The 24702-nt window shown below is 53.9% G+C and overlaps 1 protein-coding gene across 1 annotated transcript in view; it reads right to left on the bottom strand.

Annotated features, from left to right (window-relative positions):
- CDC42BPB (CDC42 binding protein kinase beta) overlaps positions 1 to 24702 on the bottom strand; it is a 99371-nt gene that overhangs the window by 26833 nt on the left and 47836 nt on the right. The window contains exons 4-16 of the mRNA XM_043921331.1: positions 23396 to 23491; positions 17555 to 17703; positions 12933 to 13026; positions 10888 to 11088; positions 9014 to 9262; positions 7598 to 7677; positions 5487 to 5653; positions 5284 to 5403; positions 4409 to 4542; positions 3804 to 4046; positions 1647 to 1757; positions 431 to 675; positions 166 to 271 (exon numbers count right to left, since the gene is read on the bottom strand). Coding sequence (XP_043777266.1) covers positions 166 to 271; positions 431 to 675; positions 1647 to 1757; positions 3804 to 4046; positions 4409 to 4542; positions 5284 to 5403; positions 5487 to 5653; positions 7598 to 7677; positions 9014 to 9262; positions 10888 to 11088; positions 12933 to 13026; positions 17555 to 17703; positions 23396 to 23491 — 1995 coding nt within the window. The remainder of the gene's footprint in view (positions 1 to 165; positions 272 to 430; positions 676 to 1646; positions 1758 to 3803; positions 4047 to 4408; positions 4543 to 5283; positions 5404 to 5486; positions 5654 to 7597; positions 7678 to 9013; positions 9263 to 10887; positions 11089 to 12932; positions 13027 to 17554; positions 17704 to 23395; positions 23492 to 24702) is intronic.

Genomic DNA, 24702 nt, shown 5'->3' on the forward strand with positions numbered 1-24702 from the left:
TTCAGGTAATCAGCAGCTTGTAACTAGATGAACACATCCCCCTTTAAAGAGCAAACATATTCCATCATTTAGAAATTAAGTTACTTAAAACACCCAACTTCTAAGACTCAAGAGTGAAAAGAATGACAGCTTCCAGAGAGCTACAGCTCAGATCCCTTCAAGCACCTTCTCGTTCTCGGCAGTTAACTTCTTGTTCTCCTCGAACAGCATCGCCCTCTCCCGCTCATACTTGTCCCTGACGGTGCCCACAGCCTCCTCCATCTCGCTGTGCCTGAGGACGCAGACAGGCATCAGGGGCCCCCCCGCGGGCGAGCGCTCCCGCCTCCCCCGAGCCGGCCCGGCCCCGCTCCGCTCCGCCCCGGCCCCGCCCAGGCCCGCTCCGGCCCCGCCCCCGTACCGCCCCGCCCCCGCCCCCGCGCCGCGCACTCACCGCTCTCGCCTGGACTTCTCCAGCTTGTCCTTCAGCACCATCACCTCCTTCTGCAGGGCCAGCTGCTGGCTCTCGGAGTCGTGCACCTCCTTCTTCACGTTCTTCACCTCCAGCACGTGGGAGGCCTCGCGTCTCACCAGCTCCTCTTCATAAAACAGGACCTTCTTCTCCAGCTCAGATTTTATCTTGGAAATCTCCTGCTGATGTTCTAGGGTGGCACCTGGCCCGCGGCCCCCCTGCTTCATCTGAGAACAAAGGTTGGGACAGATCACACTCCTCTTCGAGGGCCCCGCCTCACCCGGCCCTCAGCAGACACAGTAAGGGCTCCCCACAGTGGGCACTGATCCTTCCCAGGGATGCAGGGCGGGCTTTGCGGGGGGTGGGGGCGTTCTGCCCTGGAAAGGGTGAGTCCAGATTTGCCTGGGACGCTGAGGCCCTGCCTCACACTCTGCCGTGAATGGCCCTCAAGGTCTCCTTGTGCGGTCTGGAGGGCTGTGTGTCAGGTACATCCTGCTAACAGGGTCACACGGCCTCTGCTGTCACGGGTGGTGACGTGGGCAGTGAGTTGTCAGGCTAGGAAGGTCTTGAGCGTGGGGGTGAGGGAGGTGAGGAGAGCAGGGTGGGGGGTCAGCTGCAAGAGGCTGGAGAACAGGAGGGCGTTGGGGAGGCTGGAGGGAGGGGTTGGGATTATTCGAGAGCCATGGGAAGCCATCAGCGGCCAGCAGAGACCTGACGGGCTCCGACTCTGGAGTAACAAGCTGCCTGGAGAGGGCAGACTACAGAGGCGAAGAGAGGGACAGGGAGACGCGGTCACGGCGCCAAGTCCAGGCGAAGGGCCAGCTGTGAGGGAGAGGAGACCGCCGTCTCCACTTCACAGATGAGGAGACAGGCTCAGGAAGTGGAGGCCCGTCCCTGAGGTCTCCCAGCTAACAAGGAGCGCCTACAGCCCTCCCCATCCCTCTGCGGACGACCAGCAGGACCTGGGCTGTGAGGAGCCCTTCCAGAATGACCTGCACTGAATTCACAGACCAAGGCACAGAGAAAGCAAGAAGGGTTGGTGTACGAGGGCTGGCTCTAGGAGGTCAAGTGAAGGATCTGGTTCTGAAAAGGGAAAACGCCCACGACCTTCCAGGCTGGGCTCCTGGGGCTCCCACCCAGCGGCCCCAAGGACCCCGGCCCGGCCCCGCTCCCTCGGCGAGGAGACGCGCGGCACCACCTTGAGGGCCTCGAGCTCGCTCTCCACTTGCTTGGAGAAGTTCTCGCTGTGCTCCCGAAGCTTGCGCTCCTTGGAGGCCTCGGCCACCGCCTCCTCCAGCTGTGCCTCCAGCTGAGGAGGGAGAACAGTGCTGCTTACTGCCACCCGCTGGGCCCGCTGCGGCTGGGGCCCTCCCGGGCGGGCAAGTTCCAGGGAACCAAGCCTCCAGAAAGCTTCCTGATTCTTCACGCTCCCTCAGATTCCATCACAAGTTAACGGCTGAGAAATACACTTCGGACTTAACTGGAATGGCTGGTTAGCTTAAATTCTAATTTAAACTGATACAGTGAAACTAAATTTCAAGAAAAGATAGAAGTTCGTGAAAACAGGGACTTCTGATGCCTGCAGAACACAGCTTCATTGTCCAAATGGGAGATTCCAAACACACACAAGCGTGGAGGGTAATGAGGTCTGTGCACCATGATCCCGCCTCAAGCTGAGCGCCCCGGGCCCAGCTGCTTCAGCTGCATGGCTACCCCCAGAACCGAAGGGCTGTGCCCAACGAGGAGTTCAGTGAAGAGAGCTGCAGTTGGCTGTGATTAACACAAATGTCCTGGGGTTGCAGAACCAACTGTCTAAGAAGAAAACACAGGCATCTTGAGGCCAAAGGACTAAGAGCCCTGAACATGCATGGAACAGAGCAGGTACTTCCAGGTCCTCCTGGCAGCTTACTGAGGGAACCCCAACAGAAATTTACAGGAAGCCTTGCAGGAAATATGCTGCCTGTTAAGAGCAGAACATATGGAACCATCTAGGACAGCAGCTCTCCAAGTGGGGTCCTGAGGCCCTGAAGGTCTGCAACGCCTTCCTCCTCTAATTCCCTATCTTAGAAATTGGGTTTTCTTCATGTAAATTATACAGAAAAGGTTATCACTACAGACAACGAGAACACATATGAGAACCTGGGTGCTTTTTACTAAATCAGACATTAAAGAAATGCACAAAAATGATCATGGCATCCAGTCCCATCACTTCATAGCAAATAGATGGGGAAACAATGGAAACAGTGACAGACTTTTATTTTCTTGGGCTCTAAAATCACTGCAGATGGTGACTGCAGCCATGAAATTAAAGGATGCTTGTTCCCTGGAAAAAAAGCTATGACGAACCTAGACAGCATATTAAAAAGCAAGAGACATTCTTTTACTGACAAAGGTCTATCTAGTCAAAGCTATGGTTTTTCCAGTAGTCGTGTATGGATGTGAGTTGGATCATAAAGAAGGCTGAGCACTGAAGAATGGATGCTTTTGAACTGTGGTGTTGGAGAAGACTCTTGAGAGTCCCTTGGACTGCAAGGAGATCCAACCAGCCCATCCTCAAGGAGATCAGTCCTGAACATTCATTGGAAGGACTGATGCTGAAGCTGAAAGTCCAATACTTTGGCCACCTGATGGGAAGTACTGACTCCTTGGAAAAGACCCTGATGCTGGGAAAGAGTGAAGGCGAGAGAAGGGGATGACAGAGAATGAGATGGCTGGATGGTATCACCAACTCGATGGAATGAGTTTGAGCAAGTTCTTGGAGTTGGTGATGGATAGGGAAGCCTGGCGTGCTGCAGTCCATGGGGTCGCAGAGAGTCAGGTACGACTGAGCGACTGAAATGAACCAAACTGAATCAGTCTGTGATTATGTTGAACATTTTTCAGTTTTAACTCCTAAGTTGTTAAACATTAAGGCCCATAACCACATACACAAAAGCTCTCTAGGGCCTTGGTGACCTTCTGTGTGTCAAGGGTCCTAGAGTCAGTCTCAGGACGCTGCCCTGAGGTGAGCTGGGCTGAGACTGGCCCTCCACCCGCTTCTAGCCTTCAGTTCTCGGAAGCCAGGCCACGTCACATCATGGTGTGTTTCTATGGTACTTCTTGTGCACAAAGCCCTCTACCTTACTTTAAAATTTTACTACTACAGGGACCTGTTTTAATAATTTCACAAATATGTATGAAGGGCTGAGAACCACAAGAGAAACACTTGGCAGAGCAACTTACTTGGCTTCACATGAAATTTAAGATCCATTTAACTTTCCAGTGATTTACGGGATGCAACCTGAGCTCTCAAAGCCACCTTATGGGGACCCTCCAGGTGCCCCATCAACACAGCCCCGACACCCCGAGACGCTACCTCCTTCCGGCCCTTGTCGGCCCTGCGGACGTCCTGCCGCAGCGCGTCGATCTTCTGCATGGCCGCCTCCACCTCCTCCTCCCGGTCCCGCAGCTGCCGCGACACCTTCTGCTTCTGGGAGCGCAGCTCGGCCATGCGCTCGTTGAGCTCTGAGAACTCCTGCAGGGCCAGCTTCCGCTGCTGGTGGGCGTCTTTCAGCTCCCGGGCCTGGGACTTCAACCGCTCAGAAGCCTCGATCAGTTGCTGAACACAGAGAGTTACAGGCTGTTACGTTTGCCTAACAAGGACCGAAGGTGAGGAGCGTCACCTGTTGCTGTGGCGAGGGGCTGAAGTGACAGCAAATGCTGGTGAAAGGCTGCAGCCTCGGCCCCAAAAACTGAGCTCCTGGGAAGGCCCTCGGCCGGCCCCAGCACAGCCTGAAGGCCACCTGGGCCCAGGGAGCCCCCGTGAGGCACCCAGGCTTGTCTGCCGCGGGAGTCCCGACCTCTCCCGTGTCATCACACGATCACAGAGGCAGATGAGGCTTGCAAGTCTCCGACACCCCCATGAACACAACCGCACACTCTGCGAAACCACGAGCTTTCCCCACAGACGGGCCCGCCAACCTTGTGGAGGTCCTCCTTCTCCTGCCGCACCACGCGGTACTGCTTCTCCAGGCCCTTCAGCCGCTGCGCGGAGTCCTCGTGCTCCTGGCGGAGAGTCACCGTGTCCTCGAGCTGCCGCTCCAGCCTACTGGAATCTGAGAAAAACAGGTTCCCCTGCACACGCACGGCCACCGGCACGCCTGACAGACCCAGCAGACTTGGCTCTGACCTGTGTCCACACGCTCTCCCCGGGGACGTGAGCCCCGTCCCGCCCTGGCTCCCGTGTAACAAGCACAGCTGGGTGGTGAGGAGGGCTCCGGTGAGTAATGCTCTCAATGGCAGCCTTTTCTCAGATCAGGGTGGTGGGCCCCAGAAGGAAGCAGAGAGACGGCCACTGACTCGGGTTTGATTTGAGGTGAGTCAGGTATAGCGCCGACCCACGTGTCAGGCTAAGGGCTGGGACTTATAGGTGCCTTGAGTCTTCTGGAAGTTTTGATAATTGGGAGCCACAGAACATGCACTCTGGTGACACCAGATCTAGCACTTTAACACTGAAGAGGAAACCCAGCCGTGGGTGAGAGCTCCAGAAAGAGAGGAGTTACAGCAGTTCTGTCTCAGAGTGACAAAGAGGAGAATTAACAGAGAAAAATGTAAGTACTCAGAGAGGTCACAGATAAAGCATTGATTCTATAGACACAGCTCAAACCAGTTCCTACAGTGTTAAGCACATTAGAGAAATAATTTTAAATAAAGTGGCAAAACACCAGAACTCTTTGCTAAAGTTTAACTTTCCCCACCCCTGCTTTTCCATCCAATGGAAAGGACTCCGAGAATGTTCTTTGCAGAAAGGAAGATCTGAGAACAGAGACTAAGCAGGGTGACCTTAGAACACTCACCTGCTATCTTATTCTTCAAGCGTTCGATCTCTTCGTTCAGCCTTTTGATCTCTTTGTCCCGGGCTGCGCCGCCCAGGGCCCGGGCTGAACCGTGGAGGGACTGGACGGTCTGCGTGGACTCTGGGGAGGAGACGTGTGTGAGCACGGGCCGCGGCGGGGAGCGGGGAGGGGGCGGTCCCCACGCGGAGGCCCCGCCCCCTCACCCTGCAGCTTCCGGCTCAGCTCCAGCCGCTCCTGCTCCAGCCTCCGGATGCGCCTCTCGTAAGCCTCCACCTGCAGGCTGGCCTCCAGATCGCGCTGCACGCCCTCGTCTCTGGTCAGTGTGCTGGACTGCAGGGTGCTCTTCAGAGAGCCCCGGTCAGAGAAGCAGCTGCAGATAAAGCAACAGCATGTTCTCACCCACCGAGACTTTACAGGGACTTCATCAGCGTTTAGAAACTTCCTGGGGTAAAAGATAAGCCTTTTCAAATTGGCAAACAAAATCAGCTGTGAAAAGACTTTATTGTTTATGGAGCCAAAATTAGACAAGAGCCTTCCTTACTGCAAACCACTGGGTGACAATGGACAGTGGAGAGGACTGGTCAGATAAAGCACCTCTGGAGGGCTGGCAAGTATAATTCCCTTTCTTTTTTTTTATTGAAGTACAGTTGATTCTGGAGAAGGAAATGGCAATCCACTCCAGTATTCTTGCCTGGGAAATCCCATGGACAGAGGAGCCTGGTGGGCTACAGTCCGTGGGGTTGCAGGAGTTGGACGTGACTTACTGACTGAACAAACAACGTGGATTCACTTCGCTGTGATGGCGCAGTGTAATCTCTAAGTCACCCCTGAAAGGAGAAGGCCTCCTGCACGAGGACCTGGGCTGGCGGGGCCGCGGGCAGGGGCGCCTCGAGGCTCACCCCGGGGTGAGGGCGTGCTGGCTCTGCCCTGGTCGTCCCCCGCAAACTGTCAACAACCAACATGGCTCCTTCAGGTCCAGCCCCTGGACCAGGGCCAAGGTCCTCACCAACCATCAGCGCCTCACGACGCACCTGCGCGTGAGCGCTCTGATGCACAGATTCGGGCCAAGGAACGTTCTCTCCGTCGGAGCTGAACTTGGGGACAATCCACTTGGCTCCTCTTGCTTTTAACGTGATGACAGTGTCAGGGGCGTTTCTGAGTTCCACACAGTGAGTGAGTGTGTGCACACGCATACACACACACAGAAGGGCAGTCGGGCGTTTCTGAGTTCTTCACAGGGAGTGCGTGTGCACACACGCACATGCACACACACACACACACACACACTCCCTCTCTCACAGAAGGGCCTGGCTGGTGTTTCTCAAAGGTGGCCCAAGGGTGCTGTGCCAGCCAGTACTGCTGGGGTCTGTTTCAGAAGAGGTCCCTGGGTCAACCTGACAAACTTGGAGCCTTGCTGGGGGCCCAGGGCCCACAGGTGTGACAGACACGCAGTGCGCTGAGTGCAGTGGCAAGATCTAGAGCCTTGCAGAGGGGCCAGTAAGTCAACACGCCGAGCGCACCCAGAACGCCTCCTCTGGGCTGGACGGCATCCACCACTGCTCTGGCCTAAGTGCTACTAACTCCGGCATCTCACACCTGAAGAGCACTTGGGCTCGAGCAGAAGTAGGCCACTTCCGCAGAAACTTATACCAATTCACGCACCCGTGGCTGGAAGCAGCCAGGAATCAAGCTCAGTGACCTCGCTCCAGGCGCCGAGGCAGCCCCATTTGTCTTATTTTACCGCCTCTCTTCCTCAGCCCCCTCTTCTTGGCGCAGTGTCCTTTTAAAATCGAGTTAAGAGCACCACAGGCACCATGACTCTGCCAGAGGCCCCCCGGAGACAGGCCACACACACGACCCCCAGCCGGGGCTCCCAGGGCTGTGCTCACAGGCAGGGCTCGGCTCTCATCTACAGCCCCTCCCCGTTCCCCTGGAAACCCTGCAGCTGCAGCGAAAATCCCCACAAAAGCCAGCAGAGCCAGATGAAGGGCACGCCCAGCCGGGTGTGACCAGACACCCCACCGCCGGCCACGGCCCCTGGTGTCCCACCCGCACAAACCCTGCCCAGCTGATGGCCTGCAGGGGTCGGGGGTCAGCAAACGAGGGCCTGCGGCCGAACCCCCTCAAGTCTGAGGTAAAAATGGTTTTTACATTTTTTTTTTTTTTTTGGTTTTTACATTTTTAACGGGTTGTTAGAGGAGAAGCTCCCTCAAGCACGGAACAGGTCAGAGTCCCTGGCTCTGATGGGGCTCGGCCCCACACGGAGGACCCACCCCAGGAGGACCCCCGCCTGCGGGGAAGGCAGACGACGCACCTTTCCGTGGTGAACGTGAACCCGATGAACGGCAAGTGCAATCCAGAGAAGCCCGTGTGAGAACCTGGAGGTAACACTTCCTGCACGAGAACACACGACGCGAATGAAACCATGTTCAAACAAATGAGAACAGGAGGGGAGAGGGTCACTGGGAGCCAACGGCGCAGCGGGGAGCCCCACGGCACCTCCCAGAACGCTGCCCGCGTGGGGCCGGGTGCCGGCTGCTGGCTGGTTCCCTTCTCATTCCCAGCTTGACCAAAGCACGGGCTGTGAAGGGGACAAACACACTGCTTCTGAGACAGCGAGGCACAGGCTGAACCGGGATCAGGTAACTGCGAACCTTCTAAAGCGGCAGGAGCCGCCGCTCACCGTGACCCTGAGCAGAAGGGATGTGCGGCAGAGGCAGGGGTGCTGGGTTCCTGCCCTGAAACAGGCCACAGGCAGAAGCGGGGTCTGGAACCCAAAGGGAGACTATTTCACATGGGTTTACTGCTATTTTTCAGTTTGAGGGTCCTTCTCTATTAAAAATAAAAGCAAAGTTATTTATCTGGTAAATTTCAGTGTGGAAACACGTTTATCTGAAGTTCAGGAAAAATCCTTTCAACAATAATATTAACACTTTCCTCGGTCTTTCCTCACATCATCTAAAGTTCCACTCTTATTTTACTAAGAAAGAGCCTCTAAAGCCTCTAAATCAAACACATTTTTCTTTTCCCTGGTTAAACCTCAGTTTCTCTATCCCCAAGACTCACGTACAGAGTAATGCGTACTGAATGCTGAGTCTGATGAGAACAAAATAATTTCACAAGACATGAGCAAAACTCTCTGGGCCCAAAAGGTACAATGACGAGCTTATCAGCGGCCCTGTGAGACCAGGTCAGATACCAGATGGGCCCCTCGGCCAGCGCCCAATGTGGAAAACCCACAACCTGAGACATCAGCACCTCAAAATTGGCCTCTCATCCCTGTCGCTCCCGACCTCCGGCCGTGTGAGCAAACGGTCACGCACATGCTGAACACACGTGACGGCAGAAGAGCGGATGTGTCCTCAGGCACAGGGACAGTGAGGAGGAGTGGAGACCCAGAGACCCATGCCGCCATGGGGCCGTGGGCAGGCTCCTGGCCGGGGGACAGGGCAGAAGGGACACTGATGCGGCAGTGTACGTGACACTGTTTGCAAAGGCACAAAGGCATCAAAGTAATTCTGATGAATCCTAAAATAGAACAGCTATTTAAAATTGAGTAAGCCATCGCTTTAAGGACCAAGCTGAAGGCCAGGATGAGAGGTGCGTTCCTTGAGACAACCGCCAAAGCTTCTGGAAGCTGGCACAGCTCTCAGATTCACCCCCTTGATGAGCAGGCCGTGCGCAGGCAGACCTGTGACACAACGCGGGGGCAGGGCGCCGCCACACTTACGATGTTCCTCAGCACGTCGTCGTCCACGTCGAAGTTGGACGTGTCGGAAGGACTGCTCACGTCCGGAATGTAGGGCGCCTCCAGGTCCCGGATGCTCTCCCAGTTCAGCCCTTGGAAGAAGGCGTGCTGCTTGAAGTCCTCCACCCCGTTCTGCCCCAGCCGGCGCTCCCGGCTACAGATCAGCCTCTGGATGAGGTCTCTGGCCTCCTCGGACACGTCCGTGACATGGGAGGGGAACTGAAACCGCTCCTGGGGAGGGCAGGGGCGCAGTCAGAGGACTCCACGGTGCACAGACATCACGGGGAACAGAGCAGAGGCAACAGCTCCAGAGCCACAGTTACTTCCTATGTCCCAGTAACCAAGTGCAACCGAAGCTAATGAAGCTTCATTCCAGAAAACCCTTAGACTCGCCGGTTTTACTCATGGCAGCTTTGTTACCAAGCTGCATGTAAACTAAAATGGTGATAAATGTTCACCTATCAAGGTGGCAAAGAACACCAACAACAGGTTGTAGGTGGGAGAAAAACGGGCCCATCCTTCAGTACGCATTTTGCCAACAGTATCAGTGAGAAAACACGACATGTTCGTGACGCCATTCCACTCTGACCAAGGAAATTGGAAAGTACCTCAATGCTCATCAAAGAGGGACTTGTTACAACAAGATACAGTGCACACACACACATGGTAAGGTCTGCCTCTGAGCACTGAGTAGAAAGATGGCTGGAACCCTACCCATATGTGACCGTGATACCATTTATTTAGACAGTCCCCCTCTCCCACATGCTAGGAGGTTCACAAGGCCACACACCCACCACGGCACCGCGGACCTGCATGCCAAGCCGCCCCTGCTGTCCAGGCCTCACCTGTAATCTCTAGAAGGGACGGCAGCGCTGCCTCATGGTGTTCGGAGACCACCAGGTGGGCCCCACAGGTGGCAGGCGCTCAGGGACCGCAGGTCTTAGAATGTAACCAAGTCCCACTTGTTACCTTAACCACGCTCATCACCAGAAGTTCATGGGGTGACTTTCACCATCAACTTACTGCATGCACTTCGGCATGTCTGAAGTTTTTAATAGTATGTACTAATTTATAAATAAATATGTATTTCTACTTTGAAAAAAACTTTTTTAAGGCATAACTTTCCTTGATTTAAACAAAGATACTTTAGGACTTTAATGTTAATCTGCTCCTTATCTGAGCAAATACTGGGGGGCCAGGCTGGGGGAAGATAGCAGACAAATGAGCACCTGTCTGGGCGAGTGACCGAGCACGGGTGAAGGGTGCCGTGAGTCAATGGGCAGAGAGGCTGACCCTGGCGTCAGAAGGACGTGGGGCAAGAGGGGTAAAAAGAAAAAACACAGATGACAAAAACATTAGATGGAAGAATAAATAATAAACAGAAAATGAGGGAAATAGAAGTGAAAAATGAATAGCTGGGAAAAGGGAGAAAAACAGGAGGGAAAGAAACAGGCTCAACAAAGGACCAAGAGCACTACTGTGCTGAGACGTGTGACCCACTCCTGACTACGACTTTGGGGCAAGCAGGCTAGAGCGGCAGAGCCGACATCTAAGGGAAGGGGCAGGCACACAGGTGACAGTGGCCTGTGAGCCCCCTCGGGCAATTCCCACCCACCTGGCCCCGCACGGACCTGCGTCTTGCTCCCGAAGCCCACGTCTCCTGCAGGGTTCCGGCTCGATGGACCCGCCCCCCTCCACCAGGGAGTGGGAGCGCCCCCTCTGCCGTCATCTCCCGGGTCAGCAGCCTGCTCAGACACCCGTCTGGCCGCCCAGCCTGCCCCACTGTCCCTCTTCCACAGGGACTTGGACACACACGGGGCGGGGGGGCGGGGGCGGGGTGGAGTGCGACGGCTTACTTCATGGTTCATGATCTTCCCGTAGGTCTCCACAAGGGACTCGGCGTAGAACGGGGTCTCTCCGTACAGCATCTCGTACATGCAGACGCCCAGAGACCACCAGTCGCACTCGGGGCCATACTTGCCCATGCCGTCCTCCATTGCCTGCAGGATCTCTGGGGAGATGTAGTCCGGGGTGCCCACAGCCACGGAGGACTGCACCTTAGGGGAGAGGGCGGGCAGGGTGAAGGGGAACCCGAGGACGTCACAGGGTAAATCTTCACATGGTCATGATTTAAAAACCTCATAATGAAAAATTCAGTGCAAATAAATGTTCCTATAGCACTAAACTGGGGCTTCCCGTGTAACTCCGTCAGTAAAGCCTCTGCCTGCAATGCGGGAGACCTGGGTTCAATTCCTGGATCAGGAAGTTCCCCTGGAGAAGGAAATGGCAGCCCACTCCAGTATTCTTGCCTGAAGAATTCCATGCACAGAGAAGCCGGGCAGGCTACAGTTCATGGGATCGCAAGAGTCAGATACAACTTAGAGCTATCTTTATAGCTCTAAACACTGGGCAGTTTCCAGAATGCACCAGACTCTCCCGCCCACCGGGTTTTTTAGTCCCTAGATGCCCACCCAGCCCCACAGGGCAGTGGAGCCCCACAGCCCCCATCGCAGCTCACAGTGTGGCCCAGGCACCCAGTGCATCCAGGCCAGGCCTCCTTGGACTTGTACTTGCATAGACACCACATGCTTGCGAGACAGAGATCCTAAGACGCTGCCTTTCTGACAAGCTCCCAGGGGAAGCTCGGGCTGCTCACCCACACCCTACCCTCGAGCTCCAAACTGGAATGTCTGGCAGTAGGTCCAGGGACCAGCTGGGTGCTGGACACGCCCTAGGTGGGGAGCTGCAACCATCGCAGAGACAACCTGGGGGTTGGGTGTGCTAGGAGGTCACAGACCGGCCTCAGAGCACGTGGAGTCCACATGACTGGGGGTCAGCAAGACGCGACAAGAGCCAAGAAGGCCCGTCCTCGAAAAGACCAGCCTCTCCTCAATCACAGCCCAGGGCCCGGCGGCAGGACTCAGTGGGGAGTCCTCAGGAGTCAGACAGGGCGGCAGGGGACAGCTACCGGGAGGTAAGGCGGGTGAGCCCCTGGGAAAGGTGCCCAGCGCGTGGGCTCGGACCAAGGCCTGTGCTGCCTCGTTAGAAGACTGGCTTTGGGGACAGCACCAAGAGACCCATCACATTAGAAATAAGAGACTGGCTTTGTGGAGAGAGAGGGCGTAAACCGACTTGCTCTTTTTAAAATGCCGTCAAGTGCTGCCAGCTTTACGTTCTTTTACTGTGGCTTGAAAACCCACAGCAAGGGGTGGGCGAGGGGCTGCTCTCTCTGGAGAAGCAGTTACAGTAGACTTTATGACGTGTGTAGGTTTTAAAGAAAAGACTCCCAAAACACCGAAAACTCAAACTGCGACCGGGGCCACCGGAAGGATGCTGACGAGTCCCTGACGATCGGAGCCACGTGCTGGAGCCAGCGAGGCGGGGTGGGGGGTGGGGGGCCCACCGAGGCTGCAAGGCCAGGGGGCTCTGACCCGGCCCAAACCCAGCCTCCTTGGGGTCTGACGGCCACTCCAGGGGCGTCCTCCCGCTCTGCAGTGGGAGCGTCCACTGGCCCTTGGAAGAGGGGGTATGGAGGACCCCCGTTCAGGAAGTCCTGCCCCAGACAGAAACGAGAAGGCACTGACTCCCGGTTCAGGAGGACCCGAGGCTGCCTCTCCCTCACCCCGGGGCTGGCCCACCGGGGCCGCCTGGGGGGTCTGAGGACACCTGACCCCTCCTCTGCAGAAGGCACACATATCACTTCCGCGAACACAAAAAGCAATCAAGATGTTTTAACTGTAAACAGAAAATTTCAACTGTTTTCTAAATGGACTTATCTTCTTAATTTACATTAATAAACTTGGTTTCTTAATTGTATCTCAAATTGAAAATGTAAATAAGCCCCTTCTAACTGCAAGCAAACCACAAGACCAAATGAAAGAGTGTCAACAAAAATACCTACAGTTCCATCGTCATTCATCTTCAAACAGGATCCAAAGTCAGCCAGGCGGATATGACCATTTACATCCAAAAGGACATTGTCAGGTTTAATGTCTCTGTTAGTAAAATAAACACACAAATTAACGATTTCCATGCAACACGTTAGGTAGGTCACAGCCCTTCACTAGCAGAGAATCATCAGAGGAAGCACTAGTACGTCACGACAGGACCCAGGAGAGCGTCCCCTGCGGTGGTTGGTCTGCGGGCAGCAGCGGTGAACCCCCATTCACCACTGGGACCTGGCCACGGACCCCACCGGTCCCCACCCGCCAGCCCAGGCCTCCCCCGTGCTGGGCGCTGCTCTCGACCTGGGGCCACGGCAGGGGCTGGACCGCACCACCTGTGCTCAGGAAGCCTCCCTCCAGCCGGGACGTCGGGACATGAACACACAAGACCCCGCCACACAGGGTCTCGGCATCAATCATAGAGCACAAGCCACGTGGCAGCTGCTGCGAGGAAACGGGAGGGATAGCAGAGGAGGCAGCCCTGCGTTCACAGGTGTGAAGGGGCCCGGCGGCTGTGACCCAAGAAGAGACACCTGAGCGGGGACGTGATGCCTAACGGAGTCAGGTGAGGAGCTGAGGCAAGATGGTCGGTGTCCTACGGGTACCCTGCACCCCAGAGCACCACGGGCCCCGCCCCACGGTGCATGTTACAGACGACGACAGGGAAGCTCGGAGCGGAGCAGTCTGCCGGTTACCCTGCAGCAGGAAAGTGAACTGTCGCACTCAACCCGCCATCCTACTGCCTGTCGTGTGTGCTGCCCAGCACTCGGCGGGGAGTGCGGGGCGGGGCGGTGGACGTCAAGGGACTAGTCCTCCTTCCTGGCAGAGTAAGTGTGTGTGACCGGACAGCGTGACAAAAGAAAAGGAAGGTGTTCACCAAGAAGAGCGAAGGATGCTCCCAGCAGCACAGCTGGTAACAACCGCCAAGAGGGCCTGTGACAAGGCCAAATTCTGCATGGGGGCTTGAGCCTGGAGCACCTCAAGTCCACCTGCAGAATGGACCGAGAGGCCAGGCCACTCTGGCCTGACAGAATGCTACACCCTGATGCAAACACATGAAAGCCCCCGCTACTCCCAACAACACAGGTAGGTCTCACAAACACGTGCGAGCAAAAGATGATTAATTCAAAAAAAGCAAAGCAAAAAAAAACCCCAAAAAACCTCTAGCAAAGCACTCCAAACTGAAATAAATCTTAAATAAATACTCAGGAATGTGAAAGAGAAAACAAAAGAATCGCTCAATGAGTCAGAAAAATAAAAACTGCTTTCCTGGTGTTCTAGTAAGACTGAGCCTCCACTGCAGGGGACAAAGGTTTGATCCCTGGTCAGGGAACTAAGATCCCACACGCGGCGAGGTGTGGCAAAACAAAACAAAGAACAGACCTACACAAAAATAAGCAGAAGAGAAAACAGACTTGATTTAACCCAGGGGAGGAACAGAAGAAAAAGACAATCTTAACAGAAATGAAAACTAACGTGTAAGATGCCAAAGAAGAGTCAATTTAAATAAAGATCTAGGGCCGCTCTGGTGGCTCAGTGGTGAAGAATCTGCCTGCCAATGCAGAAGACACAGGTTCAACCCCTGCCCTGGGAAAGAGCCCACGGGGCCCAGAGCAACGAAGCCTGTGTGTGTGTGCGCGCCGCAGCTCCGGAGGCCCCGCGCCCTGGAGCCCGCGCCCCCCAACCAGAGAGAAGCCTGTGCGGCAACCAAGACCCAGCACAGCCAAAAATAAATTAAAACATTAAAAAAAAAATCTAATGAAAGGCACTGAAGAAACGGAGGAAAAGAGCGGAAAAGGTAAAAATGGGACAAAGAATTCAAAACGGTCGGGGACAAAGCACCGGAGGCTGAAACGGAAGACAGAGGCAAAGAAGGCACAACATACACGTAACAGGAGCCCTTGAAGAATCGAAACAGTAAAACATCGCATCTGAAGCTGAAGCCCGAGACAACCTTCCAGAAGTAAAAAAAAAATACCTGAATCTGCAGACTGAAAGACCCATCAAATTTAAAAATAAATAAGTGTCCTGCTTTTTTTGCAGCCAGACCAGTTGATATTGAAGTTGATATGCAACAACCAACATGTTAGAAGAGCTAGGAAAACACTAAAAAGAAAGAGGTGTGATGGGGGATTTGGCCCCATGGAGTTTCAAGCCTCCATGACGTGGTCCCAGAGCAGAGACAGAAAGACAGTGGAGCCGAATGTCCAGAACAGACCAAACTCATACAGAAACCGAGCATATCATAAAGACGCTACCTCAGATCAGTGGGCAAAGACACAGATAAGTTAAGTTTGTGCTGGGACAACTGAACAGCCTTTTAATTAAAGATAAAATCAGATCCATTCTTTATATTAGAATAAACTCCAAATGGAGTTTATGTAAAAATGAAACCATTAGAAGCAAACAACCAATAAATTTAACACGTTTAAAAAATCTGCCTGTGGGACTTCCCTGGAGTGGCTAAGACTCTGGGCCCCCAATGCGGGGGGCCTGAGGTCAATCCCTGATCAGGGAACTAGATCCCTCGTGTCACAAATAAGACCCGGCGCAGCCAAGTAAATATTTTTTTTTTTTTAAAACAAAGAGTTGAGTGGAAACGTTAAAATTAAAAACAAAACCCTGCCCGGCTGCAACCCCTGGGAGCCTGTGCCTCTTGGTCTCTGCTCTGCTACTTTCCGAGGCTGACCTCCTGGAAGGGCGGCGCGCACCGGGGAGCTCGGCTCTGGGTCGGAGGTCCCTGCTGCTTCCTGCAGTGGGCCTCGCAGGGGTGCAGCTGCCAAGGCTGGGGCGCAGCGGCTCTGTCTGCGGGAGCCGGGCTGGGGTGTGGCGGGCATTGCCTGAAGAAGTCGCCGTGGCCCACGTCCTCCCACGGGAAAGAGGCCCAAAGCTACGGTCCGAACCTGCCCGTCGTGTCCATGGTTCTGATGGGAGTCACTCACTCCTGGCCCCACCACAGGCAGCCTTAACTTACTCAGGCACACCCCTGAGATGGGGGTGGGACTGACTTCCTGTACCATCTAACTCTGCGAGCTCTTCTGTTTTTAGACTAGGTCATTCAAGCACTTAGTCTAAATATTGCGTTGACTTTAAGGGAAAAAACAACGTCAAATTATGTATTTTAATTTTCCTACTATGCCCTAAAGTTAAAAGATAGAGCAAAGCTTCTACACAACCAATTAAGAAAATGAGCAGAAAGCTATCTACTTAGGGAAAAACAGGAAAGAATAAACTGTTCAAAAGGCAGTCAAATTAATTTCCCTGGAGATCTGTGACAACTACAAATCTCTCTGTAGTGAATTAAGCAAAGTTCCATCAAGAAGAGTATAAAATCTGATATTGAAAACAAGAACAGTGACTGTTATAACAGCAGGCATAATGGCATTACAGAACACAGCAAAGAGAAGAGTGACTCTGGCCCAAACCTCACCATCCTGAGAGCAGCACCTGCTATGGGGGCGGCACCCTGGGCTGCCCATGACATGGAGACCTGCGCCCCGGGCAGGACAGCGTGGTCCCTGGCAAGCCGCCCCCGCCCAGGGCAACAGGGTCACACTCGTGGCAGGACTTGAAGGGCTGTTCCTTTGACACTGGGCACCATCGCTACCGCAGGAGCACAAACTGCATCTGGTCAGGAAAATCCCCGACAGGCTCAGAGGCACAGAAAGTACTTAGTGAAAGAAGCCGGTGTGCAATCTGCGACCTGTGCAGTTCACACTCACGGTGTCCGAGGGCGGAACTGCACGTTAACTGGGACCAGGTGGGAAGGAGGGTTGAGAGGGATGTACTCATGTGAAAGAGTCAAACCTCCACTCAGACAGACGCGCTCTGAGACCCCCGCCCCCACCCCACAAAACGCAGCAGCAAGAGAAATACATTTCTGTTAGCTGGAAATATGAAAGCAAATACCAGAAGAAACAACTACAAATTGATGGTAGTTACCTGTGGCAGGGGTGTCAAGACTGAACACTCATGTTTTGTTATAAGCCCTGTACACCTATTTGAATTTCTAAAACTATCGCCATGAAACACTTTGATGAAAAGAAGTAAAACAGAACCAACAACCCCCGCCACCCCCGCCCCCACCCTCACAGGACTGAATCCCTGTCTTAAACAGCAGAACGAGACGGACACAGAGGTGCAGGCTGGGCAACGACTAGGGCCGCGGTCCTGGTGGCGGGGGGCGGGGGCCGTGTGGCGAGCAGGAGGGGGCCTGCTCCACGCTGCCACCCCCGTCTGCCACGCAGGAGCAGTTACACTCGTTTGAGTCCTTTATGCTGCTGTGATGGGAGCCCCCTCAACTCAACCCCCCTAATGTTCTGTGGGTGACCAGGAAACGAGCTCTGGGGGGCGGGCAGGGCAGAGCACGAGCCAATGGCAGGCAGACACCAAAGGACAAGGGGACCTCAGCTGACCGCAGCGGCCACAGAGCTGCGACCTGGGAAGGCACCCCACATCGTGGCAGCCAAAGGGAGGACCCCAACCTCCCAAACTCTCCACAGAGCCTGGCGCTGGGGCTCTGAAAGGACTGCTTTAACATGTTAATGGTGGTTTCCATAAAACACATCAAGGTGATTACCTGTGCACGTAATGAAGCTGATGGATGGAATCGATGGCCAACACCATTTCACCAATGTAGAACCTTGCCATATCTTCTGGAAGTTTGTCCTCAAATTTACTGAGCAGGGTCAGTAAATCGCCACCTACGTAGTAATCCATGACCAAGTACTGCAAATGGGCAGAGAAGACAGCATCCATCACCACCAGACCTAACGATCAGAGGCCACGCTCCCGCCGCGGGGCTTCTGGACCCGCAGGGTCTGGAGGGACGGCTCCCGAGAGGCTCCTGTTGCCCAGCACGCGCCCCCGGAATGTGGACCTTGAGATACTGCTGGGTGCGAAGTGACACATCCACCAGGGAACAGAGCGCAGTAAGTCTCTACTCTTGCCAATAAAATTTCTGCCTGCACAACACAACCGGATGGTATCAGTATAGAAGCCACACTCAATTCACAAATTGATGAGAGGACTGCTGATTTCTTGATATCGCTACATCTTCCTATGCAAACTAGCAGTGTATTATTACTGATTTGTACAAATCTTTTTTTCATATTCTTCGAAATGTTTTACCCCAATCCCTTGTTTTTATTGAATGGTTCTTTTATTCTACAGTGCTTCACAAATTTCAAGTTTCATACATACAATTTTTACATACATATAATCTCAAAAAAAACCTCCTTCCTTAGTCCCTACTCTTTTATTACCCTTCCTCCTTCACTCTCCCTAATGGTAACCACTGGTTTGTTCTCTGTAAGACTGCTTCTTTTTTGTTATGTTTACCAGTTTATATTGTATTTTTTAGATTCCACATATAGGAGACATATATAGTATTTGTCTTTCTCTGACTTATTTCATTTAGCACAATACCCTCCAAGTCCATCTATATTCCTACAAATGACAAAACTTTATTCTTTTTTATGGCTGAGTAGTATTCCATTGTGCGTGTGTGTGTGTGTGTGTGTGTGCGCACGCGTGTGTGAGAGTGAGTGAGCGAGCACACACATACACACGACCACATCTTCTTCACCCATTCATCTGCTGATGGACACCTACGCTGGCAATTGTAGAAAAATGCTATGAACACTGGGGTGGGTGTATCTTCTCAAATCAGTGTTTTGCTTTTTTCCAGATATATACCTAGAAGGGGAACTGATGGGTCACGTGGTATTTCTATTTTTAGTTTTTGAGCAACTGCCATTCTGTCCTCCATAGTGGCCGCACCAGTTTACATCCCACCAACAGAGTACGAGGGCTCCCTTCTCTCCACAACCTCGCCAATATTTGTTATGTATGTTCTTTTTGATGACAGCCATTCTGACAGGTGTGAGGTGACATCTCGCTGTGGTTTTGATTTGCATTGCCCTGATGACTAGGGATGAAGAGCATCGTTCCATGTACCTGTCGGCCATCTGCATTTCCTCCCTGGAAAAATGTCTAATCAGTTCTTCCACCCATTTCTTAACTGGGTTAAAGAAGAGTAAACAATACTTGCAAAATATCTGAAGAATAAAAGAGAAGGAAGTCCCATAACATACGTTATAAAGAACTGGAAATTAAAATCGTTTTTGATTCATAGATAACGTGAGAGTCTAATGAGATACAAACTTGGAAAAGAAAAGTGTTTATGGAAGTTTCCCCTACAGCAAAGGCAGCCGAGGTAAGAGCAGATAGACACACATCCACGGCGTCTCACTCGAGGGCCCAGCCCACGGGCGTGAGCTGAGCCTCCGTCTCCCGAGGTCTGCTCCATGCGGGGCTGGTGCTCCCACACGTGTGGAGGACACTTCGTGCGAGACAGCGCCCCGGGCTCCAGCCCCGCGTGGGCTCCGCCGGCCCAGCAGGCGCTGCGGCCTGTTCACGGGCCACGCTCCCTGGTGAGCTGAGCGGCCACTACGCCAGTGAGGCTCTGTCGCCTGCACCTGACCTGCTTTCTCTGCCCGGGAGCCTCGGGGGCACTCACAGCTCATCTGAGTGATGCCAGCAGGAATTATACCAACTGCTGCTGGTGACTTGCCTGATTCTGGACTCCATGGGGGATTATTCAACTCCCCCAGGGCCAAGGGCGGTTAAGAGCTGTGAACAGTGCAGGGAGGGGAGCAAGTACGCAGGGACGGGGCGACAGGACGCCCAGCACTGGACGCTCTTCGAACGGACCACAAACTGGCATGGGCAGAAGACGCCAACTTCATTTTTTAAAAACGTGGAAATAACAAACTTCTTTGATTATGAAAAACAGACTTATCTTCTTCAGAAGATAGACCAGAATGACAACTTCCTAGAGGAAACTTTTTGTGAGAAATCCTCCCCCTCCAAAATTAGACGGACTTTACAAATAATGTTGAGAGGCGCCCACAAGCCAGCACAGGCAGGAGACACCAGCTCTTCAGGAGAAGAAGCACATGGAGGGGACAAACACCCTGGCTGCGACAAGAAGACCAGCGTAACGTCCGCTCACTCCCCGTCTCAGCAGCAGACTTGGTGGCACCTGCTCGGCCACGGGTCCCTCGTGGGGCTGGCATCACACGGAGGGAGGGGAACATGGAATTCAGAGCGACGGGCCAGGAGAAACCCAACCGCAGGTGTCAGAGGCCCCACCAGTATTTACTGCACAGGGACCCCTGTGTGGATCCTGGGGGCAGGGGGGTCTGAGGGCAGGAGGGAGCCGGCCCGGCCAGGGGCTGCCTGCCAGACAAAGGGTTTGAGAGAAAGGAGCCAGTGAGTGAGGCGCGTGCAGGGGGGAGGCCGCGCCCCACTCCGAGCAACACAGATCGTGGCTTCCCCTGGCTGCCCCGTGAGCACGGACCGGCGGGAGGAGAGCAGGACCAGAGCGGGCTGGGCAGGAGGTGAGGCTGACGGCGCGTGGGAGGGTGGAAGGGGAGACCACCCGACAGAGGGCGGGTAAGCCGGGAAAAGACCACGGCACCTGCCGCTGGACACGCGGGGTGAGGCAGAGCCAGGGAATGAGTGGCCAAGACCTTCGGTCCCTAAAGGTACTGGTCGGGGCAGGCAGCACCATGGCTGGCTGAGCCTCCACCGTTTCCCTGTCCACCTAGAAATCTGAAGAGAAAGTCAGAAAGTGTATCACAGCAGCGCTAGAAATGACTGGTGGGCTCCTAGAAAACAAGTTTACAGGAAAAGGAACCTGCAAGGGCTTATAGGCAGGCGACTAGAAACTCATTTCTGGAACCAGAGAAAGCGACCGGCTAGTTCGCCTGTCACGTAACACAGGATCCTGACTCCAGTCAACAAGGCAACGCCCTTTCAGACTGGTGAAACAGCTTTAATTTCTAGGAAATGCCCAGTTTAGATGCCCACAGCAGAAGCTGTGACGCGGACGGGCTCTGCAGGTGGCCTCCCCATCACGAGACCCCTCGTGCCCAGCGGGGCTCAGGCCGCCTGCTTCCCGCCTCGTTCCTCCTCACATCCTCCCCACAAGGCAATAACTGCTCGTGAAGAGCGCTGCTGGGTGGTGGAGGCAGGAGCCAAGCCCGGCCAGCAGCCCGGGGTTCCCAGCAGGCAGCGCTGGGCCCCGCCTGCCTCGTCGCGCGGCCCTCCCTGCACCTCAGAAGGGGCAGCCCCCCACACTCCCCCGGAATCCCTAACTGGCCATCGTGACTCAGAATAAGCCGGCAATACGCTGTGCTGGTTGCAGGAAAAGTATCAGGGGAAAAAAAAACGTGGTTTTCCTTCTTCCTAGTACTCCTTAGAGACTTCATTCAGTTCTTAACAAAATAGGAAGTGAACTGGAGACAGTCCACTCGAAGCAGCGACACTCATCTGGAAGCAGGGGCTGATAGAGAGATGGCCCCAGGCCCCGCTCCTGCCAGAGGGTGGGGACCAGGTCCCAGCACAGACCCTGGATCTGTGTGGTAACCTGGGATGAGTGATGTCCTCTCCCCTTGCCCCAGAAGCTGTTCATACAATGGTGAAAAACCACGGATGCCTGACTCACCTGGCCACCGGGAAGACTGACTGATAATCCACAGGCTGTGTCCAATAAACCCCAGCTGTCCCCCCCTCAAAACAAACATGTATGTTTTCAATTCTAAATAAAGAGTCTAACATACCATGTTACCTAGTCCTGGCCTACTGAATCTAAGGGATTTCTCTGAGGTCTGAAAGAGATTATTTTAAGACAAACAAAAAAAAATTCTACATCACCCCACTTCCTGGAAGCACAGGGAGTCCACTACTGAGAGTGAACTCACATGTCACCCGAGGCCCTGACCTGCAAGCCCCATGCGGCCGCTGCTGGGGAAATGTGCCGGCTGCTCCCCAGGCGGAGGAGCTGGGCTGAGACCGGTTTCCCAGGTTCATGCAAACCTGGAAAGTCGTTCTCAGAGTTCAAAGTCCTAACACAGCCATCATGAGTCACTCAGGACCCGAGCCAAAGGTCTGATTTACCTTTCACTCCAAACTGGTTGCCCTGTACCTGTTCATTTTTTTAATTTATTTATTGTAATTGGAGGCTAGTTACTTTACAACATTGTGGTGGTTTTTGCCAGACACTGACATGAATCAGCCACGGGTGTACATGCGTCTCCACCATCCTGAACCCCCCTCCCCCCTCCCTCCCCAGCCCGTCCCTCTGGGTGGTCCCAGGGCACTGGCCCTGGGCACCCTGTCTCAGGCATTGAACCTGGACTGGTCACCTGTTTCAATGCCATTCTCTCAAATCAGCCCAGCTCGCCTCCTCCAGAGTCCAAAAGTCTGTTCTTTTTATCTGCATCTCTTGGTATCTCACATATAGGATTGTCATTACCAGCTTTCTAAATTCCATATGCATGCATTAATATACTGTATTGGTGTTTTTCTTTCTGACTTACTTGACTCTATATAAAAGTTTCATTCACCTCATCAGAACTGATTCAAATGTGTTTTTTTTAACAGCTGAGTAATATCCCATGGTGTATATGTACCCCAGCTTTCTTATCCACTCGTCTGCCGAGGGACATCTAGGTTGCCTCCATGTCCTGGCTATTGTAAACAGTGCCGTGATGAACATCGGGGTACACGTGCCTCTTTCAATTCTGGTTTCCTCGGTGTGTATGCCCAGCAGTGGGATTGCTGGGTCATATGGCAATTCTATTTCCAGTTTTTTAAGGAATCGCCACACTGCTCTCCATAGTGGCTGTACTAGTTTGCATTCCCACCAAGGGTGTAAGAGGTTCCCTCTTCTCCACACCCTCTCCAGCATTTACAGTCTGTAGACTTTTCGATAGCAGCTGTTCTGACTGGTGTGAGATGGTACCTCACTGTGGTTTTGATTTGCATTTCTCTGATGATGAGTGATGTTGAGCATCTTCTCACATGTTTGTCAGCCATCCGTGTGTCTTCTGCACCTGTTCTCTTACACGTCCAAGCTCTTCCTACCCACACGCGCGAGTCACAAAGTGATGAGCTGACACTGAAGTGAGCCCCAGCTCCAGTGAGAACAGATGACAAGAACAGGGGGACCAAGAGTCACGCCCCAGCCTACGCCAGCAAGCCCCAGTGGGGAGGGCTGCAAATAGCACCTGCCGCCCGACGTGACCATCAGGAAACGCGACAGAAAAAGCCACTCGGTCCAAGGCTCCAACGTTCTGAATTTCCACAGAGTTTCTTATTCTTACATATAATTCAAGATAGAAAACCCCCATTTCATAAAAAACCAAGTGAAAAAAATAAGCGCGTTATCTAATGATCAGAGGGGAAAAGTTCACCTGATGACCACACTGAAACCAACCCTCAGTTTCACCGTCACACACACACTTAGGCAACGACAGTCCCAGAAAGCCGTACTTGTTTTCAGCAGCAGCACACAGGAGTCAGAACCCCTGGTAAGATGTCACGGGACAGGGTCCTCGGGGCCCACACCTACCAGGTAGTTCTCATCCTGGAAGGCGTAGTGCAGCGTGGTGATCCACTGACAGTCCCCATTCACCAGCACGTCGCGCTCCTCCCGGAAACAGGCCGTCTGTGAAGTGGGGAGAAAGCCAGGCTGTGTCCACTGGGAAAACACCTGTAGGGCGCAGCCCCAAGCAGACGCAGGCTCCGAGGCCACGGCCCCTGCCCTCCAGCCCTGCAGTGGATGGAGGCTCTGAGCAGACACAGGCTCTGAGCGGACGCAGGATGTGAGTGGACAGAGGCTCCCAAGCCACGGCCCCCGCCCTCCAGGACGCAGGGACCAGGCGCGTGGCATCTCCCCACAAGGGCTCCCACCTATTCCTGGGTGCCCACAGCAGCAGCGCGATCTCTGCTCTCTCCTGCCCCTGCGGCCCCACCCCGAGAGTGTCGGGGCTGCTGAGAAGTCACCTCCCCGCAGGGGGCTTGCACTCACCCCTCCATACGCCCCTTCCAGGGCCAACATGTGAGGTTCAGCCCAGCTCACACTTGGACTTGGTGCACAGTATGCCAATCATAGGTTCTGTGTAACCAGGTTTAAATTTAAAAAGCAATATTCAACTCTTTAAATGTGCTCATGCACCATGACTAGTGTGATAAGGTGAGTCATCTCCCCCTAAAGCTTTTACAATTTTTAACGTTCACGCTACATGCACATTTCACTCAAGATTAACATAACAAGTTACATTACATATGGCCCAGGTAGCATCTTTTATAAATCAATCACTTCCGTAAAAATTTAAACTGCAATACAACTTGCTACTAGTATTTCTTTCCCCAAGCACTTTATTCGGTCCCATAACTTTCAAGTAACAGTAGCTTTTCCCCCTGAGAACCGCTCCAGTGATTTTCCTGTGTTTGCCAACCTGCCAGCAATGACAGGAAGGAGGGCTGCTGGGGCCGTCGGTGATGGGTGAAGACGGAGGGGGGATGCGGAGTGGGTGGGGCAGGGTGGACGCAGAGTGGCCGGGGAGGGGGGGACGCAGAGTGGACGGGGTGGGGCTGGGGAGGGGGGTGACACAGAGTGGACAGGGCGGGGCTGGGGGGAGAAGCAGAGTGGACAGGGCAGGGCCGGGGCAGGGGGGGACGCGGAGTAGACGGGGCAGGGCCGGGGGGGACGCGAAGTGGACGGGGCGGGGCCGGGAAGGAGGCAGAGAAGGCCGGGTCATGGGATGCCTGCATTTTGAGTCCAGGTGACCACAACATCAGTGACAACTCAAACAACTCAATCACGTTTGAGCAATGACATGTGTAAGACCTTGTGATGGGTGTTGCAGCCGGAAA

The sequence above is a fragment of the Cervus elaphus genome, chromosome 13 (genome assembly GCF_910594005.1).
Source record: "Cervus elaphus chromosome 13, mCerEla1.1, whole genome shotgun sequence".
NCBI lineage: Eukaryota > Metazoa > Chordata > Mammalia > Artiodactyla > Cervidae > Cervus > Cervus elaphus.